The 21,853-nt window shown below is 39.2% G+C and overlaps 1 protein-coding gene across 2 annotated transcripts in view; it reads left to right on the forward strand.

The window, feature by feature from the left end:
• The window catches only part of raptor (regulatory associated protein of MTOR complex 1), a 47,132-nt gene extending 41,810 nt beyond the window's left edge, over positions 1 to 5,322 (forward strand). For both annotated transcript variants that reach the window (XM_089239216.1, XM_089239208.1), the window contains exons 28-31: positions 1,189 to 1,284; positions 2,005 to 2,121; positions 3,368 to 3,497; positions 4,332 to 5,322. In XM_089239216.1, the coding sequence (XP_089095342.1) occupies positions 1,189 to 1,284; positions 2,005 to 2,121; positions 3,368 to 3,497; positions 4,332 to 4,397 (409 nt within the window). In that variant the 3' untranslated portion in view covers positions 4,398 to 5,322. The remainder of the gene's footprint in view (positions 1 to 1,188; positions 1,285 to 2,004; positions 2,122 to 3,367; positions 3,498 to 4,331) is intronic.
• The last annotated feature ends 16,531 nt before the right edge of the window (positions 5,323 to 21,853 follow it).

Consider the following 21,853-nt stretch of genomic DNA (forward strand, 5'->3'; position numbering starts at 1 on the left):
AAAAGTTTTCTATCTTTTAATTCTCAAAATTTCTATCATCAGATATCCCATTTTCTCTGAGAGGAAAGAGTTTACCCTTTTCAATTTCTGATAAATGTGTTGCCTTTGGCATCTTCACACTTTAGAGACAAGCCTGATTTCACAGTGCAATACTGATCAAGACAGTCTCAACTGCTGAACCAACATGCCCAATATGTAAATTTCTTTCCCTGATGTCACAAAACATGTTTGTCCTTATGTTTTTCCAGGTTTTGACCTTCCTTAAAAATTCAATTTTTCTCTGAGACACTACGACACACTAGTTTTTTTTTTTTTTTTTTTTTTTTTTTTGTCATTGAAAATGTTTATCCAAGGAGGATGTCACTCTCCACTAAGGTTTCAATAGCTGGCTGATGTGAGGATAAATTGAAGAAAGAAAGAAAACTCAACTGTCCTTGCGGGGAATCCAACAAACATCCTCTCACTTACTGGATGAGCATGCTAGACCATTATGCTACACCCAGCAATGAACTTCAATCTTTCCTTATCTTGTGTGCACTGAACGGGACCGTACATGGACACCCAGACCTAACTCAGGCCAAAGCTCAAAATTGTTGACACTGCTACCAGGTGGCAACTTATCCAAGGAGAATGTATAGCAAAGAATGACATCGTCCTTGAATAAGATGCCATCTGGTAGCCGTATCAGCAGTTGTGAGCTTTGGCCTGCGTCAGGTCTGTGGCCATCCATGTACAGTCCCATTCAGTGCACGTGAGCTCTAAGGAAGAATTGAGGTTTGTTGCCCTTGTAACATAGTAGTCTAGCACGCTCATCCGGCAAGTGAGAAGACATGAATTTGATTCCCCTCAAAGGCAGTTTAATTTTCTTTCTTCCCCAAACTCATGTTTGCATCAGTCAGCTGTTGAGTCCTTTGGAAAATGTTTAGTTCTACTTGTAGTTATCATTCTAAAATGTTCATGTATTTAAATACACAAGTTTTCAAGGTAAGGTAATTGTTTGGTTGTCCTTAAACTTTTTCCCAAGTTTGAGGACAACCAAATTTGTTCTCCTTATTTTTCACCTTGATGCATACCATCACCCCTCCAATTTTGTTCTAAACAGTTTACAAACATCCAATATAATAATAGACTTGGTTGAAATAAGTAATTATCATTTTTTTACTTATATTTTATTTTCTGTTACTATAGCAGTTGCCTCAGGGTTTACAGCGAACATTCTGGTTGGGTTGTGAATGTTTTTTTGGCTGATGAGCTGGATAATGGATGCCAAGTCATTAGTGGAAGGTAAGAATTGGACAGTTTGAAACTATTATTTTTTACATACTGTATTTAATGAATTTAACATGCACCTTATTTCTTAGCTTTGAAATAGTAAGGCTTTTCATGGGACTGCAGATGCCGCCATTATAAATTCATTTAAATTAATAAAAATATATTCAATGCATTCCACTTATAGTGGAAAAACTAGTCAAACTAGTAACTAGTTTATAATTGTCTATAGAAATCATATTGATGGCAGCAAACATTGAATGTGAAACTATATTTTTAGAATTGAAATATCATTATAGCAGTGTCTCATAATTCGACACTAATCCTTTGTGAAACTAGTATTGAATTACAGAACGATACTTTACATATAAATCATATCCTAGGAAAAGTATAAGTGACTGAACCATCTTTTACGATGAGAAACCAAAAAAAGCTTTGATTTTGTTATTATATGATTGTTACTTTATCCCTCTGAGTAAACCTTAAAATAATATTCATGTGTGTAGAACCCATCGGTGCAACTATTTGCCATGAATTTGCAGCTATTTCTCACAGAGCTCCAAGACAATGTTTAGAAAAAGAGTAAAGATTTTTTTCTGTATGTAATATGTTATGTGGCCAATATCTGAAGTGTAGGCCTTTCAAACTTTGGCCAGATTGAAGATTAAATTTACTGTTTTTATTTTTCAAGCTGTCTGTAGAGTTTTTAAGTGCAAAATTTTTTGTTAATTTCAGTGTTGCTGGTGATGTTCGATTCTGGGATTTGAGACAGCCAAACTCTTCTCACTCTATACCACCAACACATGGCATGACCGCCATGACAGTTCACGATAATCTGGAGTTGATTGCATGGTAAAAGTTCTTTTACAAATATTCAATATATTTCACAGTATGAGATATTTTTAAAATACTACCCGAGTTTATCTTGAATTTTTTTTACAAAAAACACGTAAATTAGAAAATGTACCAAACAAGGAAAGACTTTCTGAATGCTGAGATGAACTTTAGAAAGAAAAGTCATTTGTCCTCATTGGGAATCAAACTCAGGTTCTCTTGCTGTGCAATACGCCATAGGGACACAACTTGGAGAAAATACCATACACGTTATAGAGAAAGGTTTTTACGCAATTTATCAATGTCTGTATGAAACAGGCTACTTATGGTGTCCTTGCATACCCATGAAAAAAGCCTGTTTTGCAAAGACACAGTTGCAATCCTTCAATGTTTTTTTTATCTATTTAGTGTGTTATCAGGAAACACTCCCAGTGCGGTCTTTGGGTTCCCAAAGCATTCCTGTTCTCAGCATCATATATGAAATATGTGTCTGCCTTCCCATCCCTTCTGCAATCCACTATAGAAATGATGATTAGCACCAGAACCAGCTCTTTATGCATTCAATGGTAGTGCCATCTAGCTGTTAACCCAATGTTTCTCAAAGTGTGCATCATGGCTCCTAGGAGCATTGCCAACCTTTGTCCGTGGTGTCATGATGAGCTGGAAATATTGATGCATGTGTGTGTGCGTATTTATGTTTTGAAGTGGTTCTTTTATGAATGCACAATATCTACTAAGCTAGTCTGGGAAGCCGCAGTTAAACCATGAATAGGACAAGGGTGACAAGAATTTCAGAACCACTGTGTTTACCGCTTGCATTAAAACTAGGGCTTAATCACAAAAAAGTCTAGGTACCCCTTCAAAATTTTTAGGCAGCAGAAAAAAATTTACCCGGAAAAAAAGATCCAAAATAATGCTTCTTTGACTTTTTGAGGCCATAGTGACTGTCTTTCATGGTGGTAGATACGCTGCTATAAATTCCAAACATTTTGTGCTGCTCTCAGCCTTAAATTTATTAATCATGGAAAGAAAATTTTAGGCACCAATACCAATTTTTTTAATCCAGCCCTAATTGAGACCATGTATTGTACAGCTGAAATTTTTCGTTCGATTGTGTTTCATCACTTATTAAGTTTTGCCGATAAGTTATGAATCACCCTCTATATTGTTATTGTGTTATTTGTGTTTTTTTTTTCTGAGTGGCAAAAGAAATCAAATTATATATATCAGTATATTTTGAATCCCTCCTGCCCTTCTTTTCTAGTGGTGCCGCAACACAGTTCATCAGCGTGTATAATTTCTCTGGTGTCATTGTAAGCACATTGAAATATCACGATGGATTCATGGGTCACCGTATTGGACCAGTGAGCTGTTTAGATTTTCATCCATACAAAGTAAAAGATTCTTTTCTATTTTTCGCTATAACATTGATGCTGCATATTAAAGTTGTGTGTGTGTGTAATTTGTAATAATGGGGAATGAAGTCTTTTTTTTTTTTTTTTTTTTTTTTTTTTTTTGGGCTCATTGATTGATTTATTTTTGTCCAACTCCATTAACCCTCCAGCTGCGGGCAGTTTTTGAATTCTGTACAAAATTGCCGGGGACTTTTATCCTGTATGTAGAACACAGTAATAGTGTACCCATGGAATTTTACAGAATATGGGAAACGTTATATTCATGTTCCGCTCACCTAGATTTAAAAATTAAAATTTAGATTTTTTGATGTAAGCCTTATTATGACTATGTCCTACAATCAAGGTTTAATGGTATGTGCAGATTCATAAAAAACGAAGGTAGAAAGGGGGATCTAAATTTTATATATGGAAAAGCATAAGGACATCACTTTTCAACATCTTGCCCTTGTTTGTCTTGAATAGGCTGTCGAAGGCATGGCATGTTTGGCAAAGCATCTATTATGATGCTGGGAGGTATGAAGTCTCAATCTGAAAAACGCCTCCTCTGGCCCAGAAAATGGAAATAACTTTCCAGAAGTGGTTTCTTTTTTTCATTGAAATCACGGTTTTGAGAATGGGTATGACACCATTGTGATGGTTAGAGACTGGAAGTTTAGGCGCTAAAAACTGTAAAAATGGACAGGCAAAAAAACTTTCTGCATCATTAACTGCTTTCCAATTTTCATATTGACATTTTATTGCGTAAACTATTTGGTTGAAAAATTGTAGTTTGGTTTTTTTTTTCAATAATTTTTATTCTTCTCTGAAATACAGGCAGCATTGGCCGCTGGTTGCACTGATTCCATGGTATGTGTATACTCAGTGAGAAGAGAGCAGTAGAATCTAATCAACTGAGATATATTATTGTGTCGAAAGCATTCTCGTAAGTCGTAATGCAGCTTTGAACCAGATGAAATCTATCATATTCGTGTCAATCCATTTAAGTGCTTTTGGATGAGGCTACCATCAAGTGTCACCACAGACATACAGATATATTTTTGTGGCTATTCATTTGTATAAGAACATTCAAAACCTCATTCGCCTTTGAATTCCATTTCTGAGAGAGAATTTAACTTAATTTTTTTTTTCTCAAAATCATACCGCTTTAGAATCGAAAAAAAAAACTAAAAATTATGTGTGGCGTGAAATGCATGTGTGTGTATGTATCGTCGATATCATTTATCGTTTTTTGGAGTGTATTTTATGACATTTTTGTGACTCCGCTTCGAGCAATTTATCGCAAAAATAATTTCATCTTTATTATTTAAAAAACTCAAATACTCGTTCCAATCACAAAATACTTGTTATATCTTGCACGGATACTCAGAATCGATAATTTTATTATTTAAGGTAGTGAGATGTCAAGTATGATCTGCGAGACTCTACTAACAAACACACGCAGCAGGACGTGAAACATAATGTCTTCATAATCAAAATGATTTTATTATAGTGCCAACCGGTAGGCAGTGTTTTTGATTTGTCCATTCATCCTCGATTATACAAGTACTAAACATTTTTTGTGTCTTATTATTTTTTATTTGTAACGTCACTCTGGGAAACTTTTTTGATTGCATCAGAGCTTGCTGTTTGTTTATTTAATGTTAAGCAGAGATTATATAAATGCCATATATATATATATACACACACACATATGTGAAAAATGTAGATATGTAACATAACCCTGTACAGTCTAAAGAGATTTTATTTATGTAACAAATACAATAAATGGGAACACATGCACTTTTCCCCCAAACAATCAATTTAATTTTGTTTGTTGTCAAATTTTTTGTACGTAATTATCCCACCCAATTATTATATTCTGTGGCCACGTTTACATGGGTGCTTTTAAAATGAGCTTTAAGGATTTTTAACCAAAACTTGTTTACATGGACCGGGACTTTAACCCAGGCATTAAACATCTGCTTTCCAGATGTCGTCAGAGGTCACGTGGGGCAGCCTGTGGGATTCGCAGTGTAAAGGATTATAGGAAAGGAGGTCACACTCCCCACTGGAGCCCAGACACAGTGCTGTTTTAATGCATGGGGCCTCAGGAGAAGGAGGGTCTCACAAAAATGAGATCCAGTTGAAATTTTCTAGAATATACAAGGTTGGCCCTCTTATGTTCTTAAGACGGCCCTGCCCAAGCAAAGGCTGCAAAGCAATAAAACTGGCCAGACGGGAAGGGGACAGATCAGTATTTTTGTACATTTTTTTGTTTTTTTAGCAGTTCTGTATTAGTTGGAAGGTTTTATCAGTATGGTGGCGCCATCTGTTGCGATAATTCGGAAAAATGACGTTGTCGCCTGTCAATAAAAACGTTTTTTGGAATTACTCATAAAATGTCTCGAACACAACGTGACAAAATGGTCATTTTGTCCATTTTGGGAACGTCAGCATTGACGTAAAAAAATTTACCATTTGCAAATATTTCGGACCAAGGCTGTCTTAAGAGCATCGTGGGCCCCTGGGCCAGGTGATTTTTCAGAGGCCCTACCTAGCAAATTCTCGAAAAATTCAACTACATCTCATTTTTTGAGGCCGCCTGGGTGGGCCCATGCATTAAGACGGCACTGAACCAGACCGTTTGAGAATTGTCCCTCTGTATCTAACGCCATACCTCCAGCGTTAACAGTACACATCGGGTATTATTTTATGAATACTTCACTAGATTGATTAGTTATATTACAATTTCCGTTAAGTAATCTGAGTTTAGCCGATGGCAGTAATTTTTTCATTTTTTTTATCCTTGAATAATATAATAATTATAATATATAACTTTGCTTCATTTATAATTATCGAAAAGAAAAAGATTTTTAAAAAATGAACTTTTTTAGTTCAATGTGCACGTCAAAGAATTCATTGAATCTTTTTCAATTGTTGACAGATTTCACAGATCCTCTGATCTTCCGTAAAAAACATGATATGGATGCAATTATAATTTATATAACGTGTTGATAAATTTATATGAACGTGATCATTTATATGAAACTCATTGAAAAGTTTTACATTTCCATTCAAACAAAATTACAATTAAATGTACTTCATTTATCTTGTGACAACTAGTAATGAATAGTCCTAGAGTAATTTTGAAACACCCTCTGAAGGTTCCTTAACCATTGGATAATTTGCGATTTTCATCCGGAACAGAATTTTTCAGTTCGAAAAAGATTCGTGCTTTTTATGACGCAAAATCATTTACGCCATTTAATATCACGTCATTTCATGACCTTCATGGCTAATGAAAGCCATGAAATGACCTGATATTTCATTAAGGTCATCATGTATCACGTTATTATCTGACCTTTATTGTTCGTGGTCATTAAGGGCGGTATTCACCGACATGATTTAAACTATAGTCACAATTTTTTGATAAGAGATCGACACGGATTGGTTAAATTCAGGTTTTTAACCTATATTGATCTCTTATCCAAAAATTGTGCCTACAGTTTAAACCATGTCGGTGAATACGGTCCTAAATGACTGAAATGACGTGATTCAGAGAAAATGACCAAATTTTCACGTCAGGCGACTACTTGGGTTACGTTACACCAAACCACTGAGCTATAAGTCCTAATAGCTCAGTGCACCAAACCAAGAAGAAAGATCACATTCGGGTGCCCATACGTCCCGTATTTCCTTGGACAGTTCCGGTATTTTTTATTTTTCTGGCCACCCCGACTTTTTGGCAAAAGTGTCCCGGTTTTTCCCGTTTTTATACACGAAGCCTACTTGATTTTTTATTTATTGAAGTGAAAGATTGAAATTAATTTTCAATTTATAAATTATATTATGATAATTAAAACTGTAAATAAGATATTAATCTCCCACATTTGTGTTGGTGAGCGTTTTTTTCTCCGTGGAATTCATTTAAATCCACTGTAATTTGCAGTAATGTTTTATATTTCCCATCATTGGGATTTTTCCGCAATTTCAGCAATACGTATGTAGTAACTTAATACAAATACAAATACAACGCCACAACAGGCAAATTGCCCAACGAGGTGGCTGACTTAAGAACATCATGGATCTCCGAGCCCCTACCTACTACTGCTACACCACACATGCACCACCCCCCCCCCCCCGCGGAACCCCCCCAACGAATCGGTACATGCAGGAATGTGCGTGTACGTGTAGTGCAACCTGACGTAAAGTTTGTTTCTGTGTAATGCTTGTTATGTGTAGTGCTGTCATCTGCCCCCAGTTTTACTAACTATGAGTGAAGTGTTATGGTTGAATGATTTACCGTTGTAGGACTGTTTGTTTACTTTTGGTATCATAATTAGCGATATTCCGTATTTTCCCGTATTTCTCTCTCGAGGAAATAGGGTCAGTTCACACATGATCCAAGGAAGAATCATTTTCTTAATCCGTGTATGGTGTCCTTGCTTATTCCCCCAGGCCCGTCATTTGAGGGTCGGGCCGTTGCCCTCCCCTGGCATTTGAAAATACACTAAAAATGGTATATATATACGTACGGTGAATACATGCTTCCCCCCTCCCGAAAAAAGTTGAAATGACGACCCTGCCCCTCCCTCAACTTCTCGCTGGAAATCACTAAAACGCATTCATATGTACACTGGTGAAATAAATTAAGAGAATTTGCATATTTTATCGAATTTCATGAAAATAACTGAACTGACTGTAAAACCACTGCTTCTAGACAAAAATGCAAATCTTGTACGTCAAATATGTAAGCGTACACGTGTGTGTAGGCGGAGAAAAGTAGAGAAACAGGCTTCATAAGCGCGCGTAAATTAAGACGCATTTCGTTCGCTAGCACACCTCGGCGAATTTCCTCGTATTATTTTGCAGCAATCGGTTAATTTCAAATTGTAACAGTAAAAATTAGTAACCAACAACGTTTAGATGATGGAATGAGGTGGCAAATTGTGTTGAGGCTAGACGCAGGCCAATCTCAAGTCCAGATTTGTAGAGGGTTCAATTTAACGCCCAGCGTCGTGTGTAACTTATGGAAACAGTTCCAGGATACCGGATCCATCGAGAGAAAGCCTGGGCAAGAGCCACGACGGCCAGAGAAGATCGCCATTTGTCGATTATAGCGAGGCGTAACAGGAGTGCTACAGATTCTCAGCTCTCTCGTGACTTGTATGCAGCCACAGGAACCCGTGTATCCAGGGTGACTGCTTCGAAAAGACTTCATGAGAGAGGGTTGTTTGCAAGACCTGCTGTTTGCGTCCCGCTCACTTCTACGGACAGGAGAATCCGTTTATCATGGTGCAGAGAGCATAGAGATTGGAGTATGGATCAATGGGCGACCGTTCTCTTCACTGATGAGTCCCGGTTCAGCCGCCGTACGTTCATATGGAGCGAAGCAGGGACCCGCTACCTACCCTCCAATGTCCGCGAAATCGACCATTATGGCGGAGGAGGTTTAATGGTCTGGGCAGGCATCATGTTGGATGGCCGCACACCTCTCCATGTCTTTGAAAGAGGCACTGTGACTGATGCGAGGTGTCTTGGAGCCCTATGTTCGCCTTTTCAGGGGTGCAGTTGGCCCTGAGTTCATTTTAATGGACGATAACGCGAGGCCACATAGAGCTCTTCTGCTCGACGATTTTCTAGAGAGTGAAGATATTCGCCGGATGGATTGGCCAGCCAGATCTCCAGACCTTAACCCTATAGAGCATGTCTGGGACACTCTGGGGAGGGCAATTGCAACTCGCAACCCCCTCCGGGAACCATCCAGGGAATGAAAACAGCGTTGCTGAGGGACCAATTGCCACAAGAAATGATATACTGCCTTATTTCAAGTATGAAATCACGCCGCGAGACCTGTATATCTGTAAGAGGGGACCATACTCCCCTATTAACCCATTTTTTTTTGTTTATTCTGCAACCGCTATTTCTTACCTTCCGGCTCCAACGAGTGTTACGCACGATCATGCGTGTGTATATTACAATTATTGAATGGTTATTTGTTTTGTATTGTATCCATGTATGTACATATATATCAAATTTCATTAAAATCGGTACAGTAGTTCTAGAGATAATCGACCAGGTCTGCAAATTCTCGTAATTTCTTACACCAGTGTATATACCCATGTGTAGGGGTCCTAGAAATCACGGTATTTAATTTTTATTTCTAACCCTCTGGGTAGGGGATAGTCATAGTAGCCAAAAGCCCTGTATAATTATTATTGTATTGTAACCCTCTTGGTCTCTCCTTTCTCTCACTAACTGTAAAATAAGAATAAAGTTGATACGGAACTCGCTATTGGTCAACACTCCCAGTAGCTAGGTCACGTGATCAAACAAATAATTTTTTTTCTTTCCCCCCTCTGGGTGGTTTTTTTTAATTTACGTGACTGTCGTCTGCTCGCAATTTCTGCACACACAGGAATTCGATCACTATGCAAGAAGAGACGGTGAAGAAGAGGAAGAGCTACACCTCCAGGTTCAAGCTGATGGTTTGTGAACGAGCCCTGAAAGTGGGCAACAGGACAGCCGCTCGGGAACACGGTGTTGACGAACGTTGCGTCCGCAGGTGGAAGGACGAGAAAGAGAGCCTTAAGAACATGTCGATGCTTAAGAGAGCCCGGAGAGGAGGGACCGTCGCCTGGCCGGTCCTGGAAGACAGGCTGGAGAAATGGATCCGGGAGCAAATGGACCAGGGTCTCCAGGTGAATACGATACACATCAGGGTCAAGGCGAAATGTATCGCCCAAGAACTCGGTCTGCGAGATTTCAAAGGCGGTCCTCCGTGGTACTATCGGTTCATGAGGCGGAAGAACTTGATGCTCCTGAAGAAATGTGCTCCGGGCGAATCTAATGTAATGACTACTACGTCCTCCATCGCCACCACGGAAGACACAACAGTTTCGTCTTCCCCCGACATTTATATCGTCGACAGCGATCCCGATGTTTTCGATTTGATCGGGGGCGACGATGAGATTGATAGTGATTTGAACAGTGATTGAATGTCGGGACAAGTATGTGATATCAATTTAGTGCTCTTTGCCCTGTGGTTTCTGGATTTGTTGGCGTGTTTGTAGATTTTTATTTATTGAGGTGCAAAGTCAGTCCTCCATGGTAGAATTGGCCACAAGGTGGACGAATTTGACTGTACAGAAAGCAAAGTGCTTTGAGTGTTCTAATGTAATTACGACTACGACCCCACCATTATCATGGAAGACACAAAATCATTGTCTTCCGAGAACATGGTTATCATACACAGGGATCCCGATATCTAATCCCCCACCCCCCAATCATGGAAGACAAGGAATCTTTGTCTTCCCCGAACATGATGCATCATAAACAGTGATCCCAATATCTTAGATTTGTCTGGGGAGAACAATGAGATTGATAGTGATTTGAACAGCGATTGAATGTTGGGACAGGTATGTGATATCCATTTAGTGTGTGCTGCCATGTGTTTACTGGATTTGTTGACGTGTTTATAGGTTTATTTATTGAGCTACAAAATCAGTCCTCCATGGTACAGTTGATCCACAAGGTGGATGAATTTGACTGTCCAAAAAAAAAAGCAAAGCGCTTTGAGTGTATTTAATGTAATTATGACTACGATCCCGCCACCATCACGGAAGACAAGAAATCTGTCTTCCCCGAACATGATCATGAACAGTGATCCCAATATCTTGGATTTGTTTGGGGAGATTGATAGTAATTTGAGCAGTGATTGAATGGTGGGAAAGGTGTGTGATATCCATTTGGTGTGACCTGCCACGTGTGTTCCAGATTTGTTGGAATGTTTATTTAAGCCAGGTTTTTTTTATAAGAGCAGGTTTTCTGTGCAGCGTTAAAACCTGCTTTTAGGAAAATCCAGCTTTACTGAGATATATCTGTTGTGTTGGGTCTCGTGTCTTTGTGTGTTCATATTTGTGTGAATTCAATGTTATAGAGAACTGATATCATCATGTGGTCTAAAGATGTTGATTATGGATGATAATAACTCGAGCAAACTCAGGACTTGTGTATATTTCATTGTACTTACTTTCCATGTTGTTTTTGTCTGTGCACCGAAAGAGTGCAATTGTTCTCCCCCTTTCTTTTAATGCAAGTGAAAGTCATACCTGTACCCATTGGGCTTTGGTGATATTTTGATATTCATGTTGCCAACTGCTGTGATTTGGTGGTCATAATCATAAACATCTCTTTTCCACGAGACCCTCTCTTTCAGTTCACTATTGCTCAAATCTCTTTATCATGATCACCATAATTCATGGCTCCTGCTTGCAAATGTCCAAAACCAATTATATTGTATGAGTGTTATCTTTAGGGATAATGTATGTAGAGTGAAAAGGGAATGATCGCCTCAATTTTACCCACTTATAGCAGGGCTTGACAAATCCCTGGTTGCTATGACGATTACAAAATCTGTATTGATGCCATAGTTTTTTCTTCTATATACACAGAGCTTGAGAAAAAAATCTGGACACCAACGTGCATAATTTAGTAGCCAAACATAGAAAATTTTGTTTTGAGATTTGTCAAGTCATGTTTACATGCAATTGCTGAAGCAGAGTCTTTGGATAACAGAAAATTTTTAAATTTCATAACAATTCATCGTCTAACATGGTAAGTGAGGGTTTAGGATTGTTTTTCTTGAGAAAAAACAATGCTTGTGCGATATTTAAATTCTATGATTTTGTGTTTTTGATTTTTCAAGTCCTGACCTATGAAAGGGGTTACGGTTCCGGAAAAGTTACACAAAAAACAATGAACTATATGGGGAAAACCTTGTTTGTATGGCAACTCTGAAGAGGGAACAAATTTTGGCGAGAATGATTTCCATATAGCAGTGTTTTCCAAAGTGATCGAATGTATTTACATATATATATGAATTGACATCGTGCACCCTCAGACTTTCAAGTCTATCCCTGGCTATGCATCTATGACAACAAATCCTGTGTACATAAAGTATTTTTCTATGGTCCCTCGAGTGTATCATTATATAGGAGCTTCACTGTATATAAAAATTATCAAACTCCTGCCGTGAAAGAATATGGGAACTTCAAATAAATGCAGATTCGAATCGATGTTGAATTCATTAATATGGCCGAAAAGGTTGTTGAAAAATAATTAACAATGTTTCTAGAATCTCAATTTCTAGTTTTTTTTATTTTTTTATGTCTGTCTCTCGAAGAAGAGCATAGGCAGAGATAGATTTGAAAGTCAGGGGGGTGGGGCACAATGATGATGGCAATATACAGTTGATCCCACTTATAACGTTTCCACTTGGAATATTTTCACGCTTTGCGCGATTCATTTTCTTGGTCTCAATTCTAATTCTCATGAAGCATTTTCCCTCTGACAAAGTTTTTTCATTGTTTTTTGTAATTGGGATACTCTGCTGCAATAGGGGGCAGGTAGGTCTGGTGCGCCAGACCAGTGGGGGCACAAATTGAATCTTTTCAAAACATTATACAAGGGAACGCCAAAATACATGCTTGTCTCATCTGATCAAGCATCTAGTTGTGGCACTGTCAGGATCCACTGTAGCACTTTTAGCACATGCAAATGTGCTAAAAGTGGGGGGAAATGAAATCCCACCTTGAGCCAAGGTTATTGTGTTGCAGTGAGAAATGTGACCCCCTTCCTCGAAGAAAATCTTGCGTACACTGCTGTATACATTATATATAAAATGGTAAATGTGATAATTATTATGTATAATAATTACTGATTTGTTACACAAACACAAAACTTTTGATTATTACACATGCTTACCAATCCTCTTAGTAGTTCGATAAATTTATCACTTTTATACCAGCAGTTGCGCATAATAACCAAGTATTGTTACTAAATTTGATAAATACATCATTACTTTTACTGGTGATTATGCATAATAACCATTGGTGAATTTAATAAATACTGAAAACATAACTTTTACCTGCTGTTAGGCTATGTATAATAACCAAGTCTCATTAGCAAATCAAAATCTGATGAATAATCAAAATTTATCGCCTTTATCTGTGATTATGCATAATACCCTAGTGTAATTGATGAATTCGATAAATACGACATATAAATAAATTCCAAATGAGTGTAGTATGCATGAATGTAGCGATAACAAATTTTACGATCCTACCCTGGATATAATGAGATTCAATTACATATATGAATTACTCGTACATGATAGTTATCATGTTTAGTGTATCGTATAGTATAATTTATCGTGGTTACCAATGATGCGACACCTGCGTTTTATGCATAATCGCTGATAAAAGTAATTTAGGCTTTAGGGAATTTTTTTCTATTTTTACATCAAACTTACCAAAATGCTCAGTGATTATGCATAATAACCAGATTCATCACATTTACCGTAACATGCATATTTTAATTCACCTTTGGTAATAAATTATAGACATGAAAATTCATTGAAAAACTGAAAATATACATTGAAATTTATATTGGTTAAGAAAGATTATAGATTGGTTATTATGATTAAATTGTTATTTCATTTAAATAATACCCATCCTGACAAAAGTTTGCAGGCCTCAAAAAAAAAAAAAAGTATCTACGGACTGGAAAAAATGAAACCGATTATAGAACAGCTACTGCCATCTAACAATTATACAAATAAAATAAAACTTATTACATTTATAGTATTATCTTTGTAAAACTAGATGGCAGGAAATCCTTCACTGAGGAAATATTCTTAACACTGAAATTGAAGTCAAAGCCGTACGGCTCTCTGGAAGAACCACGGTAAGTCAAGACCGACCATATTTACATCAGCGTCCAACATGAGTTTCATTTTCATCAACTTTTTTTGCCCCATCGCAATCTAACCCATAGGATCCCATGTTATACCCGTAGCTTCTACTGCCTGCCTGGAACATTTCATCGCCCACGTTGGGAATCACTGGTTTATCTGGGCAACTTTAAGGGAGAGTTTGTAACACCCGCATGTTAGCCTGATCAGCAATATCATAAGGTACATTTCGGGGTGGGGGTTTGCTAATTTAACAAGCGGGCCACCGTGCTTGTTGTTTTACTGATAGCTCAGTGATTGACATAAACTCAATATCCCAATTATGAATTTAATGCCATCTAGGGTTTGAAAATGATACTACTTGATAGTTTTTTTTTTTGTCTTTTAAATACTAGATGGCAGCATAAATCCTTTTTCTGATGTGTTCTCATATTTCTGGATAGGCGGCAGTAAAAGCTACAGTATTTGGACTTCAAATGGTTTTAGTACTGCGTTGACCATATTTAATATGGTCAGCATATAGCACAATATAAAATCAGTGATTCCATACGTCCCGTATTTTTCGGGACAGTCCCGGTTTTTCCCGTTTTTTTTTACACAAACCTTACTTGAATTTTTATTCTTTATCGAAGTCAAAGGATGAAATTATTTTCCCACTCAGAAATTATATGATAATCACAATTATAAATAAGAATATTAATCTCTCACATTTGCCTTTGTGAACATTTTATTTCGTCGAATTCCTATAAATCCACTGCAATTTGCAGTAATGCTTTATTTCTCGCCATTTTGATTTTTTTCATAATTTCTCCAATATTTGGCAACTTTGTTTACTTTTGGCGATAATTGGCAATGTCCCGTATTTCTTGCGAAGAAATATAGTCAGCCTGTCTACGTGGGTGTTAACGCCCCGAGGGGGCGGTAGAAGCTATGAGTATAGGTCAGTGAGGATCCTATGGGTTAGATTACGATGGGAGAAAAAAGGTTGGGAACCATGTACCAAATTAATTGAAGTTTCTTAATCATATCGATAGATGGTAGGACAAGTTTTAAACGCGAAAAAAATATCGGCGTGCAAATTTCAAATCTGTTTATTCCTGTTCAGGGGCCGTTCAAGTATTACGTCAGTAGATTTTTTAGCAATTTTTGCCAGCACTTCCCCCTTCCCAACGCATATTGAAATCAGACACGTACGCAGGGGTTGTTGGGGTATTAGCCCCACTATGCCCCCCCACGATGATAAAAATTTTTTATAACATTTAATTTGGGAAGAAAATACTTTTATACGTCATTATAATCAATTTCTGTTAACTTCAAAGCTATTTGAAGGCTAAGAACACGAAATTTTTCTTTAAGAAATTCATTAATTGCGACCCGCCCTCTAAACCACAAATGCCAAACTTATGGTCCACGTGCCAAATGTGGCCCTCGGGGATATCTGATGCCGTCCGCCACCTCAAACCCAATTTTAGTGGAAATCAACTAAGTGGCCCGTGGCGCAATTCCAGAGTATTTAAGTGGCCCGTGACACATTTTCAGTAGTCTGTGGCACGTTCATGGACCCGTGACCAGTGGCACATCTACAGATTATTTGAGTGACCCACGGCACAGTTCCAGAACACTTAAGTTGTCTGTGGCACATTTAGAGATCTCTGTGTGGAATGTAGCACAGTTTTGGAGGACTTGAGCGGCCCGCAGTGCAGTTCTACATCACTCAAGTTACCCGCGGGACATTATCAGATTATTTTAAGTGATCAACGGCATAGTTACAGATCATATGAGTGACGCCCGACACAGTTTCAGAGCACTTTAAGCGGCCCGCTACACATTTCTGGAACGCTTGAGCAGCCCGGACACATTTCCAGCTCACTTGAAGTATCAGTGGGACATTTAGAGATCGCTAAAGTGGTTCTATAGAGGACTTATCAATAGGAAGTGCTAGTTCAGGTACCAATAAACTAGCGAAAGGTTATTCTAGTTTTTGGTACACCCAGTGGGATGCCTTTAAGAATATCTCATATTTTTATAAAGGGTGGTTTGATGTAAGCATTATCCAAACCTCCCCGGTCATCAAAAGTCAACAAACCGAACCCCCATCGATGCTGACGTAATATTTGAATACTACTATATATATATATAACACCACAAATTTAATTCCCATTCCCACAAATCATGGGGGGGGGGGGGGCTTTCAGAAATCATGACTATGAGTTATCATCATTCACTCATATGGTTGGTTAGGATAGGAGAAATGTGTCAGAGGGTTGAATATCCAACTCATAAGGTCAACCACATGGTCATTCGCACTGTAACTCAGTCCCTCACTTGGTCACTTGGACATTACGGTTAGGACAGTGAAATGTCCGGGGGGGGGGGGCAAAGTTTCCGTATTTCCTCGGGAATACATACTTTTCTCAGCAACAGAGGAGGCTGCACACTGGGAGGAGGGGGGGGGGTTAATTGGTGCTGTCTGAGTGCATCATGGGATTCCGGGCAAAATAACATTCGGGCTCTTCTTATCCCTGACACGAACCTACCATTGCCAATTAACATTTTGAAAAAAATCTCACACACACATATTCCCAGTAGCACAACGACATTTCGATATATAACAATATGGTCCAGATATTATACTTATGACATCTGATAGCACAAGATACAGGACGATCTTGTCCTATATGGTACAAATTATTGATATGATATTAATTGATCAAGTCTTTAATTTTCCAGTTGAATATACCGTATATACTCGTGTATAAGCCGATTCCCCCCACTTCAGGACCACCAAAACCGCAATAAATTGAAAACCCGTGTATAAGCCGACTCCAAAAAAAATCCGCGCATTTTAGAGAAAAAAAATCTTATATTTTCATGCAAAATGAATAGCTAGCGGAAATTTACAATAGAAAATGATTCAAACTTTTTAATCCATTTCTTCTGAGTCTCCAATCGTAATCCATCATAGGAGGTACGGCATCTTCGTTTTTATCCTCATCTGGGCTGTCACCGCTGTTGTCACTTTCAAAGAGGATATCATCTTCAGTTCCGTCCATACCATTGCTGATGCAACACTTTTTGAAGGATCGAATGATAATTTCGGTGGAAACAGAATTTCACGCCTCACGTACCCATTGACATACGTCAGGTTTCTTCAAGGCACAACTTTTTGTAGTTTCTTTAACATCGGAACCAGGGCCGCAACTAGGGGGGTGCAGGCGGGTCTGGTGCCCCGGGCGCAGGACTAGAGGGGGCGCCAAAATGCGTGCTTGCCTCGGCTGACCAAACATCTAGTTGCGGCCCTGATCGGAACTCGTCTATTCGATCCACAAATTCCTCAGGTAGTCTTTGAGAGGCTTGTTGATGCTCACATCTAAAAGCTATACAATCGACGTTAGCCCACCTGGTATCAAAGTCAATGATGTTTTCGATTTCTTTGCCTCGTCTTTGACATTTTCGGGGGTTTGAACATATCCCATAACAATAATGTCGGTTTCTCGAACACTGCAACAAAAATGACTACTTATTGCGGGGGTCGATATTTTTTCACCAAAAACTGACCCGAGTATAAGCCGCGCCCCCCCCACTTGAGGAACGAATTTTTCCACTAAAAAACTGGGCTTATACACGAGTATATACGGTATGTATTTGATTTCATGTGAATAATCTTTATTTTCAAGTACAACTTTTGAACTTGGGACACAATAAATTTTAATATAGTTTAAAATACATACCTCGTGAACCTGACAAAGATCTATAAATCTATCATAGAAGACATAGATCTACATATAGCCTGAACATGGCATATATCTTCAGATTCACGATATAGATCTGTCTTTGTCAGGTGTGTTCACGATGTAGACCTAATATACACTGCTCAAAACAATTAGGGGAGCAAGCAAAAAAGTGAAGAAAACCGTGCGAGACAGCCACGTATTGGCATACAATGGATAGTACACGCGTATCAATGCGCAATACAGAAAAAAGACGTAAAAAAATTTGGAATTAAGCTTTAATTTTTTTAAAATATGGAAAAAACATGAAAAGATGATTTAGGGCAACAATTTGGTTACATGTAAACGATAAAAAAAAGTACTGTTTAGACATAATGCATGAGTTTTAATAGGGCGTGTGGTCTCCTCGAACAGCTAAGACTGCTGCACACCTGTTTGCCATGGATGGGATGAGGTTATCGACCAGACTTTGGGGAATACTGTTCCACTCCTCAAGAAGTGCAATCTGCAAGTCTCGGACAGTAACAGGCGGCCTTGGTCGCGCAGCAATGCGTCGTCCGAGCATGTCCCAAACATGCTCGATTGGATTCAGGTCAGGAGAGCACGCTGGCCATTCCATACGCTGTATTGTTTCAGCTTCAAGCATGTTCTCCACCAGACGAGCTCTATGCGGTCGGGCATTATCATCCTGGAAAACAAAGGAATCTCCAATGGCTCCAGCGTAAGGGATGACATGAGGTCGCAGTATCTCGTCTGCATACTTTCGGGCCGTCAAAGTGCCATTCCGAATGATATGCAGGTCCGTACGTCCGCCTATGCTGATTCCACCCCATACCATCCAACCAGCTCGTCTGTATTGTGACCTTTCACGAACGAATGCGGGGTTATTTCGAGTGCCTCTGTCCCTCCATACCAGAACACGTCGGGTGTCACACTCCAGACTGAATCGGGACTCGTCTGTAAACAGCACTTGGCTCCAATCATGTTGCTCCCATTCTCGATGTTCAGCAGCCCATCTTCTTCGGGCCGCACGGTGGCGTGGGGTCAACGGAATGCAGACCATTGGCCTACGTGCATAGAGCCCTCCCTCACGAAGCCGATTACGTACTGTTTGGCTTGACACCCTTCGTCCTGTTGCCAAGAGCAACCGTCTTTGCAGCTGCGTAGCATTCTCTGTTCTGTTTCGACGGGCTGTTAACCGTACATACCGGTCATCAGTTGCCGTAGTGCCGCGTGGCCGACCTTGCCCTGGTCGACGTCTAACATTTCCTGTTTCTTGGAATCGATTCCACAGCCTTGCAACAACACTTCTGGCGACTCCAACAGCGTCCGCGACACTACGTTGTGTTTGCCCGGATTCTAGTCTGCCTATAACACGCCATGCCATCGGATTCCGGTAAATCACGTTGTTGAGACATCCTCAAGTCACCTTGTCTCAAAAAAAAATACTGCGCAATCGAATTTCACAGTTACGGCAGTAAAACAGCCGTTTCTGCAACATCCCGGTTTCTGCCCTTATCTCTTTTTTCTGGTTTTTGACGTCATGAACTTTGATTTGCATATGAAGTTTTCTTCTTCCGTTTCCTGCTAGGCTTTAAATTATGGATGATTCATTTCATGTTACTTATCGGTATACATCTTTGCGTAATTTTGTTAAAACCATGTGCTCCCCTAATTGTTTTGAGCAGTGTAGAACCTGACATAGATAAACTGAAGAGCCAAAAAAACTGGTTCAGGCATGCGTATGCAAATAAAGAGATATGGAACCAATCAGAGTACGGCGCTGCGGTCGGCACCGCCTATAAGTGTCTGGCATAGTTGTTAGATCGGTTATTGCTGCTACAATGTCAGGTTATCGAGATTTAAGTGAGTTTAAACGTGGTGTTATAGTCGGCGTACGAGAGATGGGACATAGCATCTCCGGGGTAACGATGAAATTTGGATTTTCACGTACGACCATATCACGAGCGTACCGTGAATATCGGGAATCCGGTAAAAAATTGAATCTACGACATCGCTGCGGCCGGAAAAAGATCATGCAAGAACGGGACCAACAACGACTGATGAGAATCATTAAACGTGACAGACGTGCAACCCTTCCGAAAATTGCTGCAGATTTCAATGCTGGGCCATCAACAAGTGTCAGCGTGCGAACCATTCAACGAAACATCATCGATATGGGCTTTCGGAGCCGAAGGCCCACTCGTGTACCCTTGATGACTGCACGACACAAAGCTTTACGCCTCGCCTGGGCCCGACAACACCGACATTGGACTGTTGAGGACTGGAAACACGTTGCCTGGTCTGACGAGTCTCGGTTCCCATTGCTTCGAGCTGATGGACGCGTACGGGTATGGAGACAACCTCATGAATCCATGGACCCTACATGTCAACAGGGGACTGTTCAAGCTGGTGGAGGCTCTGTGATGGGATGGTATGGGGCGTGTGTAGTTGGCGTGGTATGGGACCCCTGATACGTCTACATACGACTCTGACAGGTACGTAAGCATCCTGTCTGATCACCTGCACCCATTCATGTCCATTGTGCATTCCGACGGACAATTTCAACAGGACAATGCGACACCCCACACGTCCAGAATTGCTACAAAGTGGCTCCAGGAACACTCTTCTGACTTTAGACACTTCCGCTGGTCACCTAAATCCCCAGACATGAACATTATTGAACATATCTGGGATGCCTTGCAACGTGCTGTTCAGAAGAGATCTCCACCCCCTCTTACTCCTACGGATTTATGGACAGCCCCGCAGGATTCATGGTGTAATTTACCTCCAGCACTACTTCAGACATTAGTCGAGTCCATGCCACGTCGTGTTGCGGCACTTCTGCGCGCTCGCGGGGGGCCCTACACGATATTAGGCAGGTGAACCAGTTTTTTTGGCTCTTCAGTGTATATATCTATATCAGATGCACAATATGCTGATATAGCAACATATTGTGTGCCTTCAAATAAAAATTTGGAGAAAATCTAAAAGTCGAATGTACAATTTTCTGTTTTAATGGAAATTAAAAACGTTTGAATGAACAAATGTTATGAAATTTTTATTTTAATAGGATAAATCATGTCGATATCTCAAAATCATTTCATCAGTTATAATTGAATCCTTACTATGCATGTTTTACATCGTAGATATTGGTATTTTAGGAGGGGAGAGAGCAAGAACCCTTCCTTACCCACCGTAAATTCAATCGACACTTTATAATTGCACGAAATTTTTAATTTAGAAAAATTTGCTCTTGTTTTTGTTGTGTGTGTTTTTAAAATTATTTATTACTATTATTTCTTTTAGATGTTTTGTTCATTTTTTCATTTTTTTACCATACTTTGAGAATTTTAACTTTTTTTTTTGTTGCATGTATTTTGTATTTTTTGTTCTAATAGTTATAAATTAATAATTTCAAATAAATAATTAATATATTACACAATACATCGATTTTAATACATTAATTTGTCTTTCTTTATGTGTTGTGTTTTTTTTTCTTTTGTATTATGCAATTTCCTTAATTATAATATAATTTTTTCAATCATCTGCCTCTAGATCAGTGTTTCCCAACCGGTGTGCCGCGATATCAGTTAAGGGATGGCGCGAGACATCATGGAGATAAGTGGACTGTAATATTTTTGATTTAAGGCCTTAAAATAAATCAAGTCGAATAAACTACTCTCGTGCATGACAGACTTATCGGATAAGTCGCCATCTATGTTTGCAGTGCCAGCGATGTGAGCTTTTGCCGGAGCCTGGCTGCCCATGTACGGCCCCGTTCAGAGCACACGAGCTCTAAGGAAAGATGATTCGTTGGCTTTGTAGTCTAGTGCGCTCACCCGGCAAATGAGAGGACGTAGGTTCAATTT

The sequence above is a fragment of the Pholcus phalangioides genome, unplaced genomic scaffold, assembly GCF_987345545.1.
Source record: "Pholcus phalangioides strain wild (caught in Gottingen) unplaced genomic scaffold, Ppha-v1.0 ptg000002l_1, whole genome shotgun sequence".
In the NCBI taxonomy this organism is placed as follows: Eukaryota; Metazoa; Arthropoda; class Arachnida; order Araneae; family Pholcidae; genus Pholcus; species Pholcus phalangioides.